General features: G+C 36.0%; 2 protein-coding genes across 4 annotated transcripts; one reads left to right on the forward strand and one right to left on the reverse strand.

Moving 5' to 3' along the window:
- Nucleotides 1-3,160: 3,160 nt before the first annotated feature.
- On the forward strand, nt 3,161-9,938 carry LOC125201031 (uncharacterized). 2 transcript variants are annotated; one of them, XM_089063955.1, is made up of 13 exons: nt 3,161-3,892; nt 4,825-4,910; nt 5,023-5,126; nt 5,925-6,051; nt 6,128-6,222; nt 6,913-7,036; nt 7,430-7,510; nt 7,673-7,771; nt 7,852-8,037; nt 8,735-8,869; nt 9,079-9,144; nt 9,235-9,366; nt 9,554-9,938. In XM_089063955.1, the coding sequence occupies exons 2-13, from the start codon at nt 4,899-4,901 to the stop codon at nt 9,767-9,769; spliced, it is 1,377 nt and encodes a 458-aa protein (XP_088920081.1). In that variant the 5' UTR covers nt 3,161-3,892; nt 4,825-4,898; the 3' UTR covers nt 9,770-9,938. The 2 variants fall into 2 exon arrangements, with proteins under 2 accessions (XP_088920081.1, XP_088920080.1); XM_089063954.1 differs by having other exon boundaries at nt 4,825-4,906.
- An 82-nt stretch (nt 9,939-10,020) lies between these two features.
- On the reverse strand, nt 10,021-13,603 carry LOC125201034 (myb family transcription factor PHL7-like). 2 transcript variants are annotated; one of them, XM_048098908.2, is made up of 7 exons: nt 13,350-13,603; nt 12,353-12,583; nt 11,730-11,806; nt 11,591-11,633; nt 11,403-11,460; nt 11,117-11,186; nt 10,021-10,769 (listed from the first exon to the last, which is right to left on the reverse strand). In XM_048098908.2, the coding sequence occupies exons 2-7, from the start codon at nt 12,480-12,482 to the stop codon at nt 10,230-10,232; spliced, it is 918 nt and encodes a 305-aa protein (XP_047954865.1). In that variant the 5' UTR covers nt 12,483-12,583; nt 13,350-13,603; the 3' UTR covers nt 10,021-10,229. The 2 variants fall into 2 exon arrangements, with proteins under 2 accessions (XP_047954865.1, XP_088920082.1); XM_089063956.1 differs by lacking the exon at nt 13,350-13,603 and adding an exon at nt 12,695-12,718.
- Between the last annotated feature and the right edge of the window lie 97 nt (nt 13,604-13,700).

The following is a 13,700-nucleotide window of genomic DNA, read 5'->3' on the forward strand; positions in this document are numbered from 1 at the left end:
CTCCCAAAAAAATTTAGTTATTTTTTAAAAGAATTAAAAAAAATCGATAAAAATGCTTAATTTGGTCAAAATCGATTTATAGACGTTGACTGTTATAATTTGACAGAACTGTCAATTTTGGACTAATTGTGATCCGGATTGATATGCTTGGGATGCAAAAATTCAAAACATAATGTCTCGGATCAAAATCGTAAAATGAGCATATGTTCAGGACCAATTTTGGCATGTACTTTAATATAAAAAGTTAATAAAAAATATTAAACGTTGCAGAAAACATTAATTTTATATTTTACTGAAAAATAAGTTTAATATGTATCAAAATATTTGGTCGAAAAAAATAAAATATAAAAATTCGAAAAGTGCTTTAAATGCATTTAGTTTCAATATTAGATATAATTACTTTGTTGGAATATTTATAAATCAATTTCAATATTTAATACTATAATTAAATACTACAATTAAATGGCTGGCGGTGGGACCCAGAATTTGTTACTGAGTCAGGTGCTTTTCATCTTTTACCGAGGGTAATTGCCTCCTGTATAGCTTTCTCATTTTTCTCAAATTCTTCATGGCAAATTTTCACTTTTATTTTGCGCAATTTCGTCTCTGTCTTCCTGTATTTTTGGACCACCGGCTCTGTCCGCTGACCCACCTTAAAACATAAATTTAACAAAATTTTCAAATTAAATTTAATACGTATAACTAAATTAAATTTAGTATGTACTCACTCAATATCTATTGATTTAAAATATTTTATTCAATTTTCAACATAGTCAATTTTGAATTGGATAATATATATCCAATTTTTCTTCCAGAATAGCCTAGCACCTGTATAGCACTTGTATACCACTTTTTCTCTCTCTTCGAAATTATTAAATCTCAATAATTAATAGTAATTCTAATTTAGTCCTGGTTACATTTGTCAACTATTTAACTATCATGCCTTATAGGAGTAATAATTAAATAGGATTTAAAGTGAATTTTCTTTATGATAGTCTCAAACGAAATATTTTCTCTTAAAACTGTCATGCCTCTAACTCCTCTAGTAATCAAACAGGAGTACAACCTGTGAAGTGTCACATATAAATAAAGATCACCAAATTACTATAGTTACAAAAGGTAACATTTATAAAATATTCTGTAACATTTGAAAAGATAGCATTTATTAAATCTTCTGTAACATTTTGGACTATGGTGTGGTTCTCTCATAATTTGGTATGTTATATATTTGTTTACAATGTAAAATGATAAAAAGTAGAAAATTGCCAAATTGTGTCGTCCGCCAATCTTGATAGTAGGGGCAGTTTGTATAACTCACGTCAACCAATACATCATTAATATTCTACTCATGAAAAATATTAGTATTAGTTTATATGAGCCACAATTAATCGTATAAGAAAAAATATTTTCTTTTATAGTGGTCTCAGACAAACATTTTCTCGTTAAATATTTCTCTAACTCTTTTCATTTAACTATAAAATATAATTAGGCCAAGTTAATGACAAAATGAGTCTGAGCTTGGACTTATCATCGAGCTAATTACCGATAAATCAAGTCATGATTTGACATTTGTTTGAACAACAACTTATGTTAGGTGATCTCTTTGTAATTTACATATAAATCTCCAATCATGCATTTTTTTTTTTCATTATTTTCAATTTGATGTGAATATTGAAAATTTATCGTTATTCAAAAGTTCTCAAATTTTTTAAGAGAGAAATTTAAAAAAAAGAAAAAATAAACGAGAATGGGTCAACCGTCAACGATGTAAGCCACAAAGAACGCTTAAACTAATTTTTACCGCCAGAAGAGACGAGAAATTTCTTCTCTGGCAATACATACGGCGGAGGGTTAGAGCCTGGCGATGATCGCCGGAATCTGCCGTCTACTTCTCAAGGATCTCTCTCTGTTAGTCGATCGGTTGTGTGTATCAGTTTATTTATCAGTGTTGTGAGTGAGTTACGACTACTATTCGATTCGCAGCAATGTGGGGATACACAAAGAAAAAGAGAGATTTTGAAATAATTGCAATTACTTATCCTATCAATCAATGGATCTGGAATGCGATCATTCAATTGGATGAACAAATTATCTCAGTGTTGCTTTCACTTGAGATTTAATTTTGCAGAATTTGGAACACTCAGCAACGGCATGAGTTCCGCTGATTAAAACAATTTCTTCTGCACTCAGACGTGAATCGCATTGTAGTTGTAAGGCTAATCAATTTCCAGTCGTTGATTATTGTGTATTGATATATAGCCTTTTAATTAGCAACAGAGAAAATCTCTGGGTTGGTTTTAGGGAATTTAATCTCAATTGTGATGAGATTGAAATAATGAAATTTAATTATTATGTACAGTGGCAGTGATGAAATACCTCTCCAGCTTGCTCATCTGTCCCCTTCACTGCAGAAAAAAAAGGGTGTGGTGTTGTAGCAAGGGTTGCTCACACTTACAAATCACCTTCAATTGAATTGACTTCGCAATCTCCACTTTGCTTTACGTCAAGGGAAACTGCATGCCCCTTCACTACCCACAATCATTGCTACTATTTCAAAAATATAAAGGTACGTTGCAATGTGTATTTAATACTTGGAAATTAGTAAAGCTACACACACTTAAATCAACTCTATATTAAAGTATGTTTGCCACTTTGTCTTTACTTTTGTTTTTACATGCTCAGCCTCAAATGATTGGGATCATTAGGCAAGATATTAGTAAAGGAATGACAATAGTGATTGCATGTGGTGATGGAAATGATTCCTTTCGGCACTGGGAACAAATTGTTTAAGACAACTAATTAAACTCCTAACTAATTGATCAACTTTCAATTTTAATTCTTTGGAATTCCACTCTGTCTCTATAGATCTCGCTCTGTCAAATCCAAATTTTCAAACTAAAAAAGTTAGAAATGCTACTCAACAAGTTAGTTGTAACGTTAAAAATCCTGTTTTTAAACATAATTACTCCATTTTTTTGTAGCTAATTGTATAATCTGAGCTATATACATAAATTAAAAGATACGAAGAGAATTGATTTAATGTAGGTCGTTATTAATTATTTTTTATAGTAGCATATTTGATGAGAGAGAAAAAAAGGCTCAAGTTTTGAAGGTTTAAAAAATTGCAATTCTATGAGATAAAACACATGATGTGATGCTGTTTAAGGTTGGTAATGGAAATTGTGGTTCTTAGGTGTATCATCGTTACTTTTTGCACCATCGTCTCCGCTCTTAGGTGAATTTTTCAATCTCATATGTCAGCCGCTCTGTTTCTTTTTCTTTGACCGTAATCTCAACCTCTCTCTCTTTCGCCTTTTCTCTATCATACTTAATACACCAACTAACGTTTTCATAATTTAACACGGCACAAAGATAAAGCCCTTTTCTCCCCTCTTCCTTTTTTCAAAATTTCACTTCGCAAGCTGCAGAATTTTGTTTGGGCTTGGGTTCCTGCTCTCTAGATCGACCCCTTGGGTTTCCCCTTTCGCCGCTCTCTCACGGGGAATTTAGCTTCCAAGATCTGTTTTTTACCCATTCTAGCATGTGATTCAGATAGAACAGGAGCTCAGCAGTGTAAGAAGTTGGAGTTTTAGGCATTGAAATTGTAATCGTCCGTTGATTTAAGTTTGGTTTTGCTGCAAGATTTGGATACTGCGGTCTAAAACTTGCTTATGTTGGTGGGTTTGCTGCTATTAAACTTAGAGAGTTGCCGGATTTGGGTTTTTTTGATACAAGGATACTTGAGGAGATCAGCTCCCCAACTACGCAGATTTCACGTGTAGCTGCTTATGCCATGGGTGGAATATGAATCTCTTTAATTGGGATTGACTGCTTGAGTTGCTCTGCTCAAGATGATCGACCAATTTATTAATTTTGTCATTAGGCCACCTAGGTATGTGTCCTTGAAGCTCATTCACTTTTTCCCTCTATTTTCTTTTCTTTTCCTGTACTTCCACTTCCATTTTACTAGCATAATGAAGATCTATTTTGACCATTGGGTTTCTGTAGTGTATAAAAAGAACAGTGGGCATGGCAATTAGGCAAGGCCATAGGACTGATTCTGTAGACAAGATTACTGATTGCTTGTGCACTTGTGTTAAACCTGAAGTACATCCTAGGATCAGTTTATTTTGGGCCTCAGTTTGACTTCTGATGCACCACCAACTCATACTTTGTTGTCACTTCATATGGATGAATTAGTTGTCCATTCACCTATTGTGATTGTTTCACAGTTTTACTTGTCCTTGAACATACTAATTCTGTTATTGGTTGATAGTGGAAATTTTGATTTCAAATTCGGAATAACCTTAATCAGGAAATTCTTTGCTGCACATGCATACTTTCCGTTACGTTTAAACGTTTAGGGTTCAACCGTTTGGGTTTTTTCCTGGATGAGCCTTTACAAATGGTCATCTGGAATGCAGCTGCAAAATAGCTTACATTTGAGAGTATATTATGTCACTCGCATGTCTCCAGTTTTTATTTTTCCTATTACCTGTGAACTTGTGCAAACTAAGCTATTATGCCCTCAGACTTGATAGAAGATATGCTGAATTCTACGATGCATCTGTGCTTGCTAGCAAGTTCTGTCCCTAAGTTTCAGGCAGCTACACTTTTATCACGGTGTTCTCCCAAGTACTTTTGGCAGTAATTGCAATTAAAATCTTCCAAACCTAAAGCATGATTAATAGTTTAGCAGTTTAGTTTTTGAGATTTTTCAAATTTCCTTAACTTGTATCAGTGTATGAAATATCTATATCCACATATGAGCAAGTTGCTACTGTTATTATGTTAATTTACTACCTCCACTTGCTATGTAAACAGGGCTGATTACAACCCAGATCAATATCTATGGGAAAAGGAATTTACTCTCGCAGGAAGAAAGTACAAGAGAGAAGATGTGGAGGCAAGTATGGGCATCAGTTACCAAAATCTTCTCTCATGCACTGAATTGATGATTTTTTGTTTTGCATTTCTCAATCTGATCGTACATAGTATCTGAAAGTTTAGTTAACTTTGCAGCTTAGTAATGAAAGGGGTCATACCTTAAGATGTAGCCATTACTCTCCTTCACAAGTCCCAGATGATTCACCTCTCCCTTGTGTTATATATTGCCACGGAAACAGGTAACTATCTTCTTTTGGGAAGTTGATTGTGTCAGGTGGTGTTTCTGCATATTTAGGAATTGGTTTCTTTCCTCACTATCAGCTGAGGACCAATATGAATTTAGTTGTGTTTGAGGATAAGATAGTGTGAGAGATCTATTCAATAGTAGGGTATATCAAATCTTCACTTATCAATGTCTTGCTTCTTTTAAGCAATCATAACGTTCTATAACATAACCACTTTACTTATTAGGAATGAGTTACGATTAAAATCAATATAACAACTTCCAAACTGCTTTCATCCCTGAAACAGCCAAAAATTCACAAGGCTTTGCCGCAATTTGCTATTTGGCCATGTGGTTGAAGTTATCAATGTAGCCATGACTCCGACAATTAAGTGCCATCTTGGCCAATTTCTTACACTGGAAAATCAGCTGCTAATGCCAAAGGCCATGGAAGATGTGTGTGCATGCATGGACACAAACATGTTTCACTTTAAGGGAATAGGGTGTTTTATTAGTTCTATACTTGGTGAAGTGCACCATCTTCCACATCATTGCATGTGTCAGAAAATTTTGGCTAGCCTAGCAAACTGGGCAAAATTTCACATTCCAAATTATGTCTAAATATGACAATTTGAAAGACTTCACTAAAAATTTTAGGCTTCTTCCATGTCACTGCAAGTGCAAATGTCTCCCGACTATTTAGTTAACCGACCAAACAAAAATTGAAGATATTTTATGGGGACTGGAGAATGCAGAACGAGAGATTTCATACATGAAGTGGTGAAAACTTATTAGTTTTTTTCTTGTAATGCAGTGGATGTCGGGCAGATGCAAATGAAGCAGCTGTAGTTCTTCTGCCTTCAAATATCACAGTGTTCACCCTTGATTTCTCAGGTTCTGGCTTGTCTGATGGAGATTATGTTAGTCTTGGTTGGCACGAGGTACCATTCCTTTGTCATCTTTATCCTCTTTACTACGTGTTCCAAGATTAAGTAAAAGTTCCTACCTTAATTTCAGAAAAATGACCTCAAGGTTGTGATATCATATTTGAGGAGCAATGAGAAAGTATCTCGCATTGGCCTTTGGGGAAGATCAATGGGTGCAGTAACAAGGTTGGTTATTGATTTTCTCACTGCCTCATCAAACCCCTATCTTTCTCATGTTTGTACTTGTTTCCACCGGGTTTCAAGTTCCCATTTCAAAAGTGGCACGTCTGGTGCACAAAATATGTTATTCTGATGATCTCAAGTTTTTTCTAGATTCATTAGTTTCTTTGTTCTCCAGAATAATGTAACTGTTTAGGATAGACTGATTTGGGTCTTTACTACTCCCTCCGTCCCACAAGAATATGCACTCTTTCCTTTTTAGTCCGTCCCACAAGAATATGCACTTTCTAATTTTGGTAACTCTTTTCTCTCTAATGAGGTGGGACCCATTCTCCACTAACAATACTTTAATTATTTTTTCTATCTACCTCTCTCTTACTTTACCAATTTTGCATTAAAACCCGTGCCAAACCCAAAGTGCATATTCTTTGGGGACGGAGGGAGTAGAAAATAAAGGAGCATACCTCTGTTTAGCTTGTTTTTTTTTGCTTTTTAAATCTTGATCTCGACTTCTGATCATCGGCTCAGCTTGATGTTTTTTTGAACTAGATTTGTTTTAGGAATTGCTTTGGTCAGATAACTCTGTCATGATTTTTGTTTTCTATTCAGATATTCAATTCTTACCCGATTGCTTTTGAGATGCACTTAACAGATACTACTTCTTACCTGTATAACCTTTCATCAAATGTTCTGTAGCCTTCTTTATGGAGCAGAAGACCCTTCCATAGCTGGAATGGTGCTGGACAGTGCCTTCTCTAATTTGTTCAATCTGATGCTGGAACTTGCAGATGTGTACAAAATCCGACTTCCCAAATTCACAGTATGGACTTTTCTGTCAACATTGTTTGCCATTAGCGGCCTCACTGCATGTCTCTGTATGTAGTGTGTCAGGAAGTTTGGTCTTTTGCTTTTATCCTTTATATTACCTTGACAATTCAGATTCTTCCAGTTCAAACTTCTCTATTGTATGGTATAGTATATTAGTTTGTGTAGTAACAGACAACTCCTGTAATTCATTGTCGTAGGAGTTAGCAAAACCATACATCACTATCCAAGGCTATTTTTACACAACCAGGACAGTCTAACTGACCACCTCTGTTAGAGGCAGTTTTAGCTATGTAAAGTTCTGAAATTTTGCAAATGATATGTAAGATTGGTAATATTGATACTACTTGACTAATAATACCACCTTGTCTCCCCATGCCAAATACAGGTTAAAATGGGTCTTCAATACATGCGAAGAGTAATACAGAAGAAGGCCAAATTCGATATCACCCGGCTTGATTGCATACAGGTCTTTATTTATCTTTAGGAGTAAAGAGAGTGTCAATTTTGGTCCTATCCTTCTTATTCCATGCTCTCCAAGAAATCTAGTTTTTATAAAACTATTCTCTTGCAGTATTTACTGTGATATGTGGGGAGCTCTGATAGTAGTTTATATTATCCAAACTGGCAGGTTGCTCCCAAGACATTTATTCCTGCTTTGTTTGGGCATGCAAAAGATGACAAATTTATTCAACCTCAGCATTCTGATGCTATCTTTAATTTGTATGCGGTGCGGGCACATTCTCTAGATCTTGATCTTTTTTGGATATTCTTTAACATTCTATGTAGTAAGTTTTTGGTTCTTTACAGGGGGATAAAAATATTATCAAATTCGACGGCGACCACAACTCATCGCGGCCTCAATTTTATTATGATTCTGTGTCTATTTTTTTCTATAACGTCCTCCATCCTCCTCCACCTCCATCTTCATATTCAACAAAGATTGAGAAATACTATGATCTGGGAGATGTTAAAGGTGGTACTGGTGTGGAAGAGGTAGCTCCTGCTGTACATATACTCTTGGATTTATTTCTTTCATATAGTTCATGCCAATTTTGTGCTAAAACTTGAGAAATTAATGTTCTCACCCATGTTTTCGAAAGGATATGGAAGACTTTTTGTTACGATATGGACAATTATAAAAAAATGCTATGCTGAAGCTCTGAATATGTATGTGGTGGTGGTGTGGGTGTGTTTGTGTATACAAATCTGTATAATTGTTTGTACTTCTGTGTGATCCCTTGCATTATGAAGTTGCAGATTCCTTTATTACAATGTTCTCTAAATGCCCCACATATTAAAAGGTCAGTGATTGCTTTAAGCCTGTGACAAGTATATATTTAACGGGGAACTGATGAGATGACAGACTAATGTGCATGAATTTGGACCTCAAGTTTGCAGCTGCGTGAACATAGTTTTTGTGGCTTGTGAATCTATTGCTGAGTTCATTCTACTATGTACTATGTATAATCGAGACTACAAACAAGCTTACTGATTATGACCTGATAATTGATAAACTAGTTTCACTCTTTACAAATATTTGTTGCCAGTTATATGCTATCTGTAGTGTTATAGTGTACAACTTGGTAACTAACACGTTCTTGTATATCTTGCTTCAATGGCCACTACACTCTGTGCTTTCCTTGGATGCTGGTCTCTTGGATGTGCTGATTTAACTGTTTTCTTTTTACAGAATATCTTATATGAGATAATAGCCGGGCTTCAAAATGTTAGTGCTGATGCACCTAGTTCTTCTGCTGTACCTCATAACCTTTCATCTACAAAATCTGTGGGGGAATTACTCTCTGACATAGCACCTGTCTGTAATGTATAGCTCTCTCTTCATTCAAGTTTTCTGTCTTTGGAGTTTTAGAAGTGTAAACACATCATAATCACAGTTGACACGCACAATAAAAACTCTGTTCAGATATTCATTTTTCTTATCCATTCATCACGCTCCGGACCTTGTATAGATTTACGTAAATTTCTGCTACAATATAAAAAGCTGCATTTTCAATATTATGATAATCATTGCAGGAGGCTTTGGCTTCTGAAGAAGCTGAACTCAAGATTCTCAGCAGTAGTAGCACACCACCTCAAGAGGTACTTGCATCTGAACCTGCTTCAAGTGAAGCATCATTACACTTTTAGCTATTTCTCAGAATCTAACTCTCTTGAATATCAATTTGTTAGGACAAGCAAACCGGCCAAAACGAAGAGTGTTGCTCCTACACGAGTTCAAATAGAGAAAGTTGGGGAAGATGCTCGTTCCTGGGCAGTGATGATCTGCCTTCTATGGAGACAAGCATCAGCAACTCCGATCAGGTGTCTTTTCATACCTCTCTATGCATTTTCACAACACCGAAAATACTGGCACTTTTGAGCTGCATTTTTTGCAATATCTCCTATTACTCTCTCATTCGAGTTTTTAGCTGAGTTCGGTTCAATTTTACTTGGTAGCTCCGTTTCTCCATTTTAGCTGACAGTGACCACCCTTTACTTCAATTTACAGACAACTATAAAGGTCCTTGCCACGCCTCTTCGAAATTCAGAACAAAATACGTTGGGGTCTCCAAAGGATGACACAAAGAAGAAGAAAAAGAACAAAGCTAGCTCAAGCACAAAGAAGTCGAAACGGGAGAAATTTGAAAAGCTGGAGGCTTTGAGCCAGCGCATTCGTCTTTGCATCTTGAAGAGAGTTAATCATCGGAGAAACTGCTCGACTTGACTAACCCTCATTGTATTAGAGTAGGATGTTGCTCTCTTAGTCTTCCCATCTTCTTCTGCTTTATAAACTCAAGGAAAAGCCCAAGTTTGATATGTTGTTAGGAGGCTACCCACTTTGACCATATTTCATACTGCTTTTACTACCATTTTAACCACTCACTTTCTATTAACATCATATTTGTTCTGCAAATTGAGTTCAGCTTCATTATTTCCATACTGAAAATGGATAATAAACAACATTTAACAGAAAAATGAAGATTAAATGAACACTCTCAACCACTTAGAATCAAAGTTTCAAGTGTGTAGTCAAATTGACACATCTAAACCTAACTCTCTGCTTACAATCTAAATACTAGCGTGGTTCATAATGCAGTTATATGAATATTACACTATTAGACACTAGAGATACATGGTGACAACTGACAACTAAAGCCGAGTAATATGTAATTCGTTCAAACGAATCACATATTACCAGAGAGCTTTTCCAATTGGTTTTCATTGCCAATGGGTAGTCCGGATGAATGATCAAACTGCCCACTTGTTAAGAAGAGGGGATGCTGCTGTTGGTATGGAGAGTTCAAGCTCGACTCCAGTATTGAATGGGAGATGGTCATTTCTTGCTTGGTGAACTCCACATCACTGCTCCCGCGTTTCCTCTTCACAGGTCTCCCATTAGGGCCCTCCTCGACTGGTGAAGTTCCATGACAGCCAGAATCAGGGGTCTGAGGCTCGTGATGAGAGGACAAGGATTCATCCAGAGAAAAACTCTTTGCAGAAGCATGTTCATTGGCAGGCTCCACAAAAGGCGATTCAGATGTTGGAGGCGGGGTTGTGGGATCAGTTTTGTTATCAGATTCTGGGCAAACATCATCTGTCTGAGGAGCGGAGGCCCCTGATCCAGGCGCTTCTGAAAGAACTCCACTGATGCGCTGCTGTTCTTCAATAATTTTTTTTAAGTACTTTCCTTGGGCTTCGATGCGTAACTGTAGCTGTCTTTGCACCTGTACGAACCATTAGAAGTCACATCAATGAACAATTTTTCACAGCCAACATAGCTAGTAGCATTCCAAAAGACTTCGTAAATGTTCCCTGCCTTCCCATGGTCTCATATGCTAAAATAAAATAGATTGAATTCAAATGAAGAACTGCTGTGTCTACATCTCAACATATTTCGAATGAATTTCTAACAGTTCAGTGCTGTAACTAGTCATCCGAATCCAGATTTATCCAAAGAGAATCTTTGTTCATGAATTAAGACAACTTTCAAGGGGTTTAGAAATGTGAGTTATCAAGATATCTCCCATATAAACAAATTAGCAAAAAGTTACAAAAAATTCATAGAATATACCTCTAATTGCTCATGCAGTCGCTTTTGGACCTCCATTTGCAGTTTGAGCGCTTCAGTTATTTGCATTCCACTACAAGCAAAAACAAATGTGTAAGTGAGTACTTTCTAATCATAATAGTAGTACTAAAGTAGCATCGGGATGATAGCAATAGAGCGTCCAGTTAATCAACATATGAGAAAAAAAAATCAATGAATTACGAGTCCTCTAATAGTATAATATAGTCTTGAAAATTAAGACATTGTCCAAGTGGAGAATGACAAAGATAAGAAAGTGGATTATACTCACGATGAACCATCTAAACCGGGAAGCATGTCGCCTGATTCTTTCTTATCAGCTTTTTTCCCTAATTCCAAATCACGTAAAAACTTATCACTACTGGCATGCCAAAAATTCTCAAAATATGAAGTTTTTAATAACTAAAATGACAATGAACTAAGAGCTAGAGTATAGCATAGAGAACCACATTAACCTACCATCAGAAGAAGAATCTGGAAGATACTTAGCCAGCCGGTACTTCTGTATCAGACAATAAATGTTAGTTAAACTGTGAATGAGTCATATATATCAGACACCAGAACAATGAAAGTTTAAAGAATTCCATGGCATGGATACCTGCAAGTGGCTTTTTACATGATAAATTGTTAGCCCTTGAACTCCCATAACTCTGAGAACACCTTTAGGAGTAGCTCCTGAAGACAATAATATTTAATAAAACATGAGAACTTTTCCTACATGAATGAACACTGATATAGGCTTTTTACATTAAATTCCTAGAATTCATTATTAATACAACACTGCAGAAAAATTCAGTTTTTCCTAGAGAATTACGCAAGGTAAACAAATTCAATGTTTTCTTGTATCAGGACAAGAGTAAACAAGAAACGGATGCTTCATGCATAACACTCAGTGCTACATGTTTCCCAAATTTTTAACATACTTATGGCCAACAAACCTTGTGTGCACTCAATTGGACTGGCAAACTAAGCATTGTGTTTTATCCACCACAAGCTCAAATCGGAACTTTACGTAAGTAAACCATGGCAAATAACTGTGAATAAGCAATGCTACCTTTTAAATGAATGAGCAAAAGCTAAAAGAACAATTTTCTGTGTTCTAATATCTCCAACCTTCACTACATCTTTTAAGTTGTCAAAAGTACTTATTACTTTTTCTTTCCTTCCTGTTTGCTGTTGGAATTAATGTGAAACTAATGTTACCAAGTAACAAGAACTCACGATCTGGGCCGCCAAGCTGCGCTACAGCATCAACAAACCGTTCATGAAGCTCGTGTGTCCAACGGAGCCGCTGCTTAGAGGCCAAATTTTGATTATTGCTCCCACTGTTAGATCCACTGATAGGATCCATTGTGCAATCAACACAGTCTAACAGCGGACTTCAAACAATTGGATTGCTGTAAACTAAGTTTCAACTAGGAACACCCTTGCGCTGATACATATCTGATTAACCTATCGCAGGAAACAGACGACGAAGTCAATATGAGGAGTACAACTGAACAAGTGCATCAATCTTAAGATAGAAATTGACAATATGATGAAGACAAACACTAAAGAATATACACATATAATACAAATTCCTTGTTTATCATTAGTTGGAAAGTAGTGCAAAACCACCCACTACTCCTTTTTCCGAGTAACAAACAAGCAGTATATGAGAAAAAAATAAGCGAAGCCAATCTACATCAGCCACAGAGAAAACAGAGAGGATATATATTTCAAGTGCCTAGTTACTATGACCTTTAATGAAGCAGTTGATATTGGTTGGTGACCTGAAACATACCATCCACACAAAGTGATGGACCAGAAACCAGGAGAAAGAGACAAAATTACACAAAAAGAGGAAGCACTGCGGTAAATTGCACTATCTAATTCCATTAAATCCGAAGAATCTCTCCGAAAGCATGAAATATAGCACATTCAAATAGCAGATGCAACGGAAGGGCTCCCAAATTTATTGGAAAGCCGTCGTTGAAGAAAAAAATCAACAAATTTCAACTGCTTTGTTAAGTAAACTTACCAGCTCATTTTAACGAACCACAAATTACCGAATTATGGCAAAAATATACATAATCAGAAATCGACACATTTAAAAAAAATCAAATGCTGGAGATAAATTGAAAAGGAGTTGACCACGATAAGGTGTAATCAATCCGAGGAAAGCAAGTGCGGAATTCAAACAGGAAAAACACAAAAGAGGCAGAGGTGAAATTAATACCCAGATCTGCGAAATTCAAAGCAGCGATCCACCAATTATTTCAGGAACGCCGATTCGATGCAACCATGCTATAATCCGGGCTCCTAATTGGAAGCTCAGGAACCCAAACTCCACGGGAAAAGTGAAATTGAGCGGACAATGATAGGTTATTCAATACGGTGAAATTGGAAGCTGTGGAATTAATGGAGACTGGAATTGCAGAGCAGTGAGCTGAAATATGAGCGTTGAAGAAAGGGCTCTGAATTCAGGAAATGAAATTTACAATTTTTTTTTTATTGTAAATATATCACTTATATAACATGGAAATTATTTACGTTGATATCGTAATTTAAAACATTTTATGCTAAATAG

Source organism: Salvia hispanica, chromosome 2 (assembly GCF_029641045.1).
Source record: "Salvia hispanica isolate PSC_SH4W2 chromosome 2, Shi_PSC_v1, whole genome shotgun sequence".
In the NCBI taxonomy this organism is placed as follows: domain Eukaryota; kingdom Viridiplantae; phylum Streptophyta; class Magnoliopsida; order Lamiales; family Lamiaceae; genus Salvia; species Salvia hispanica.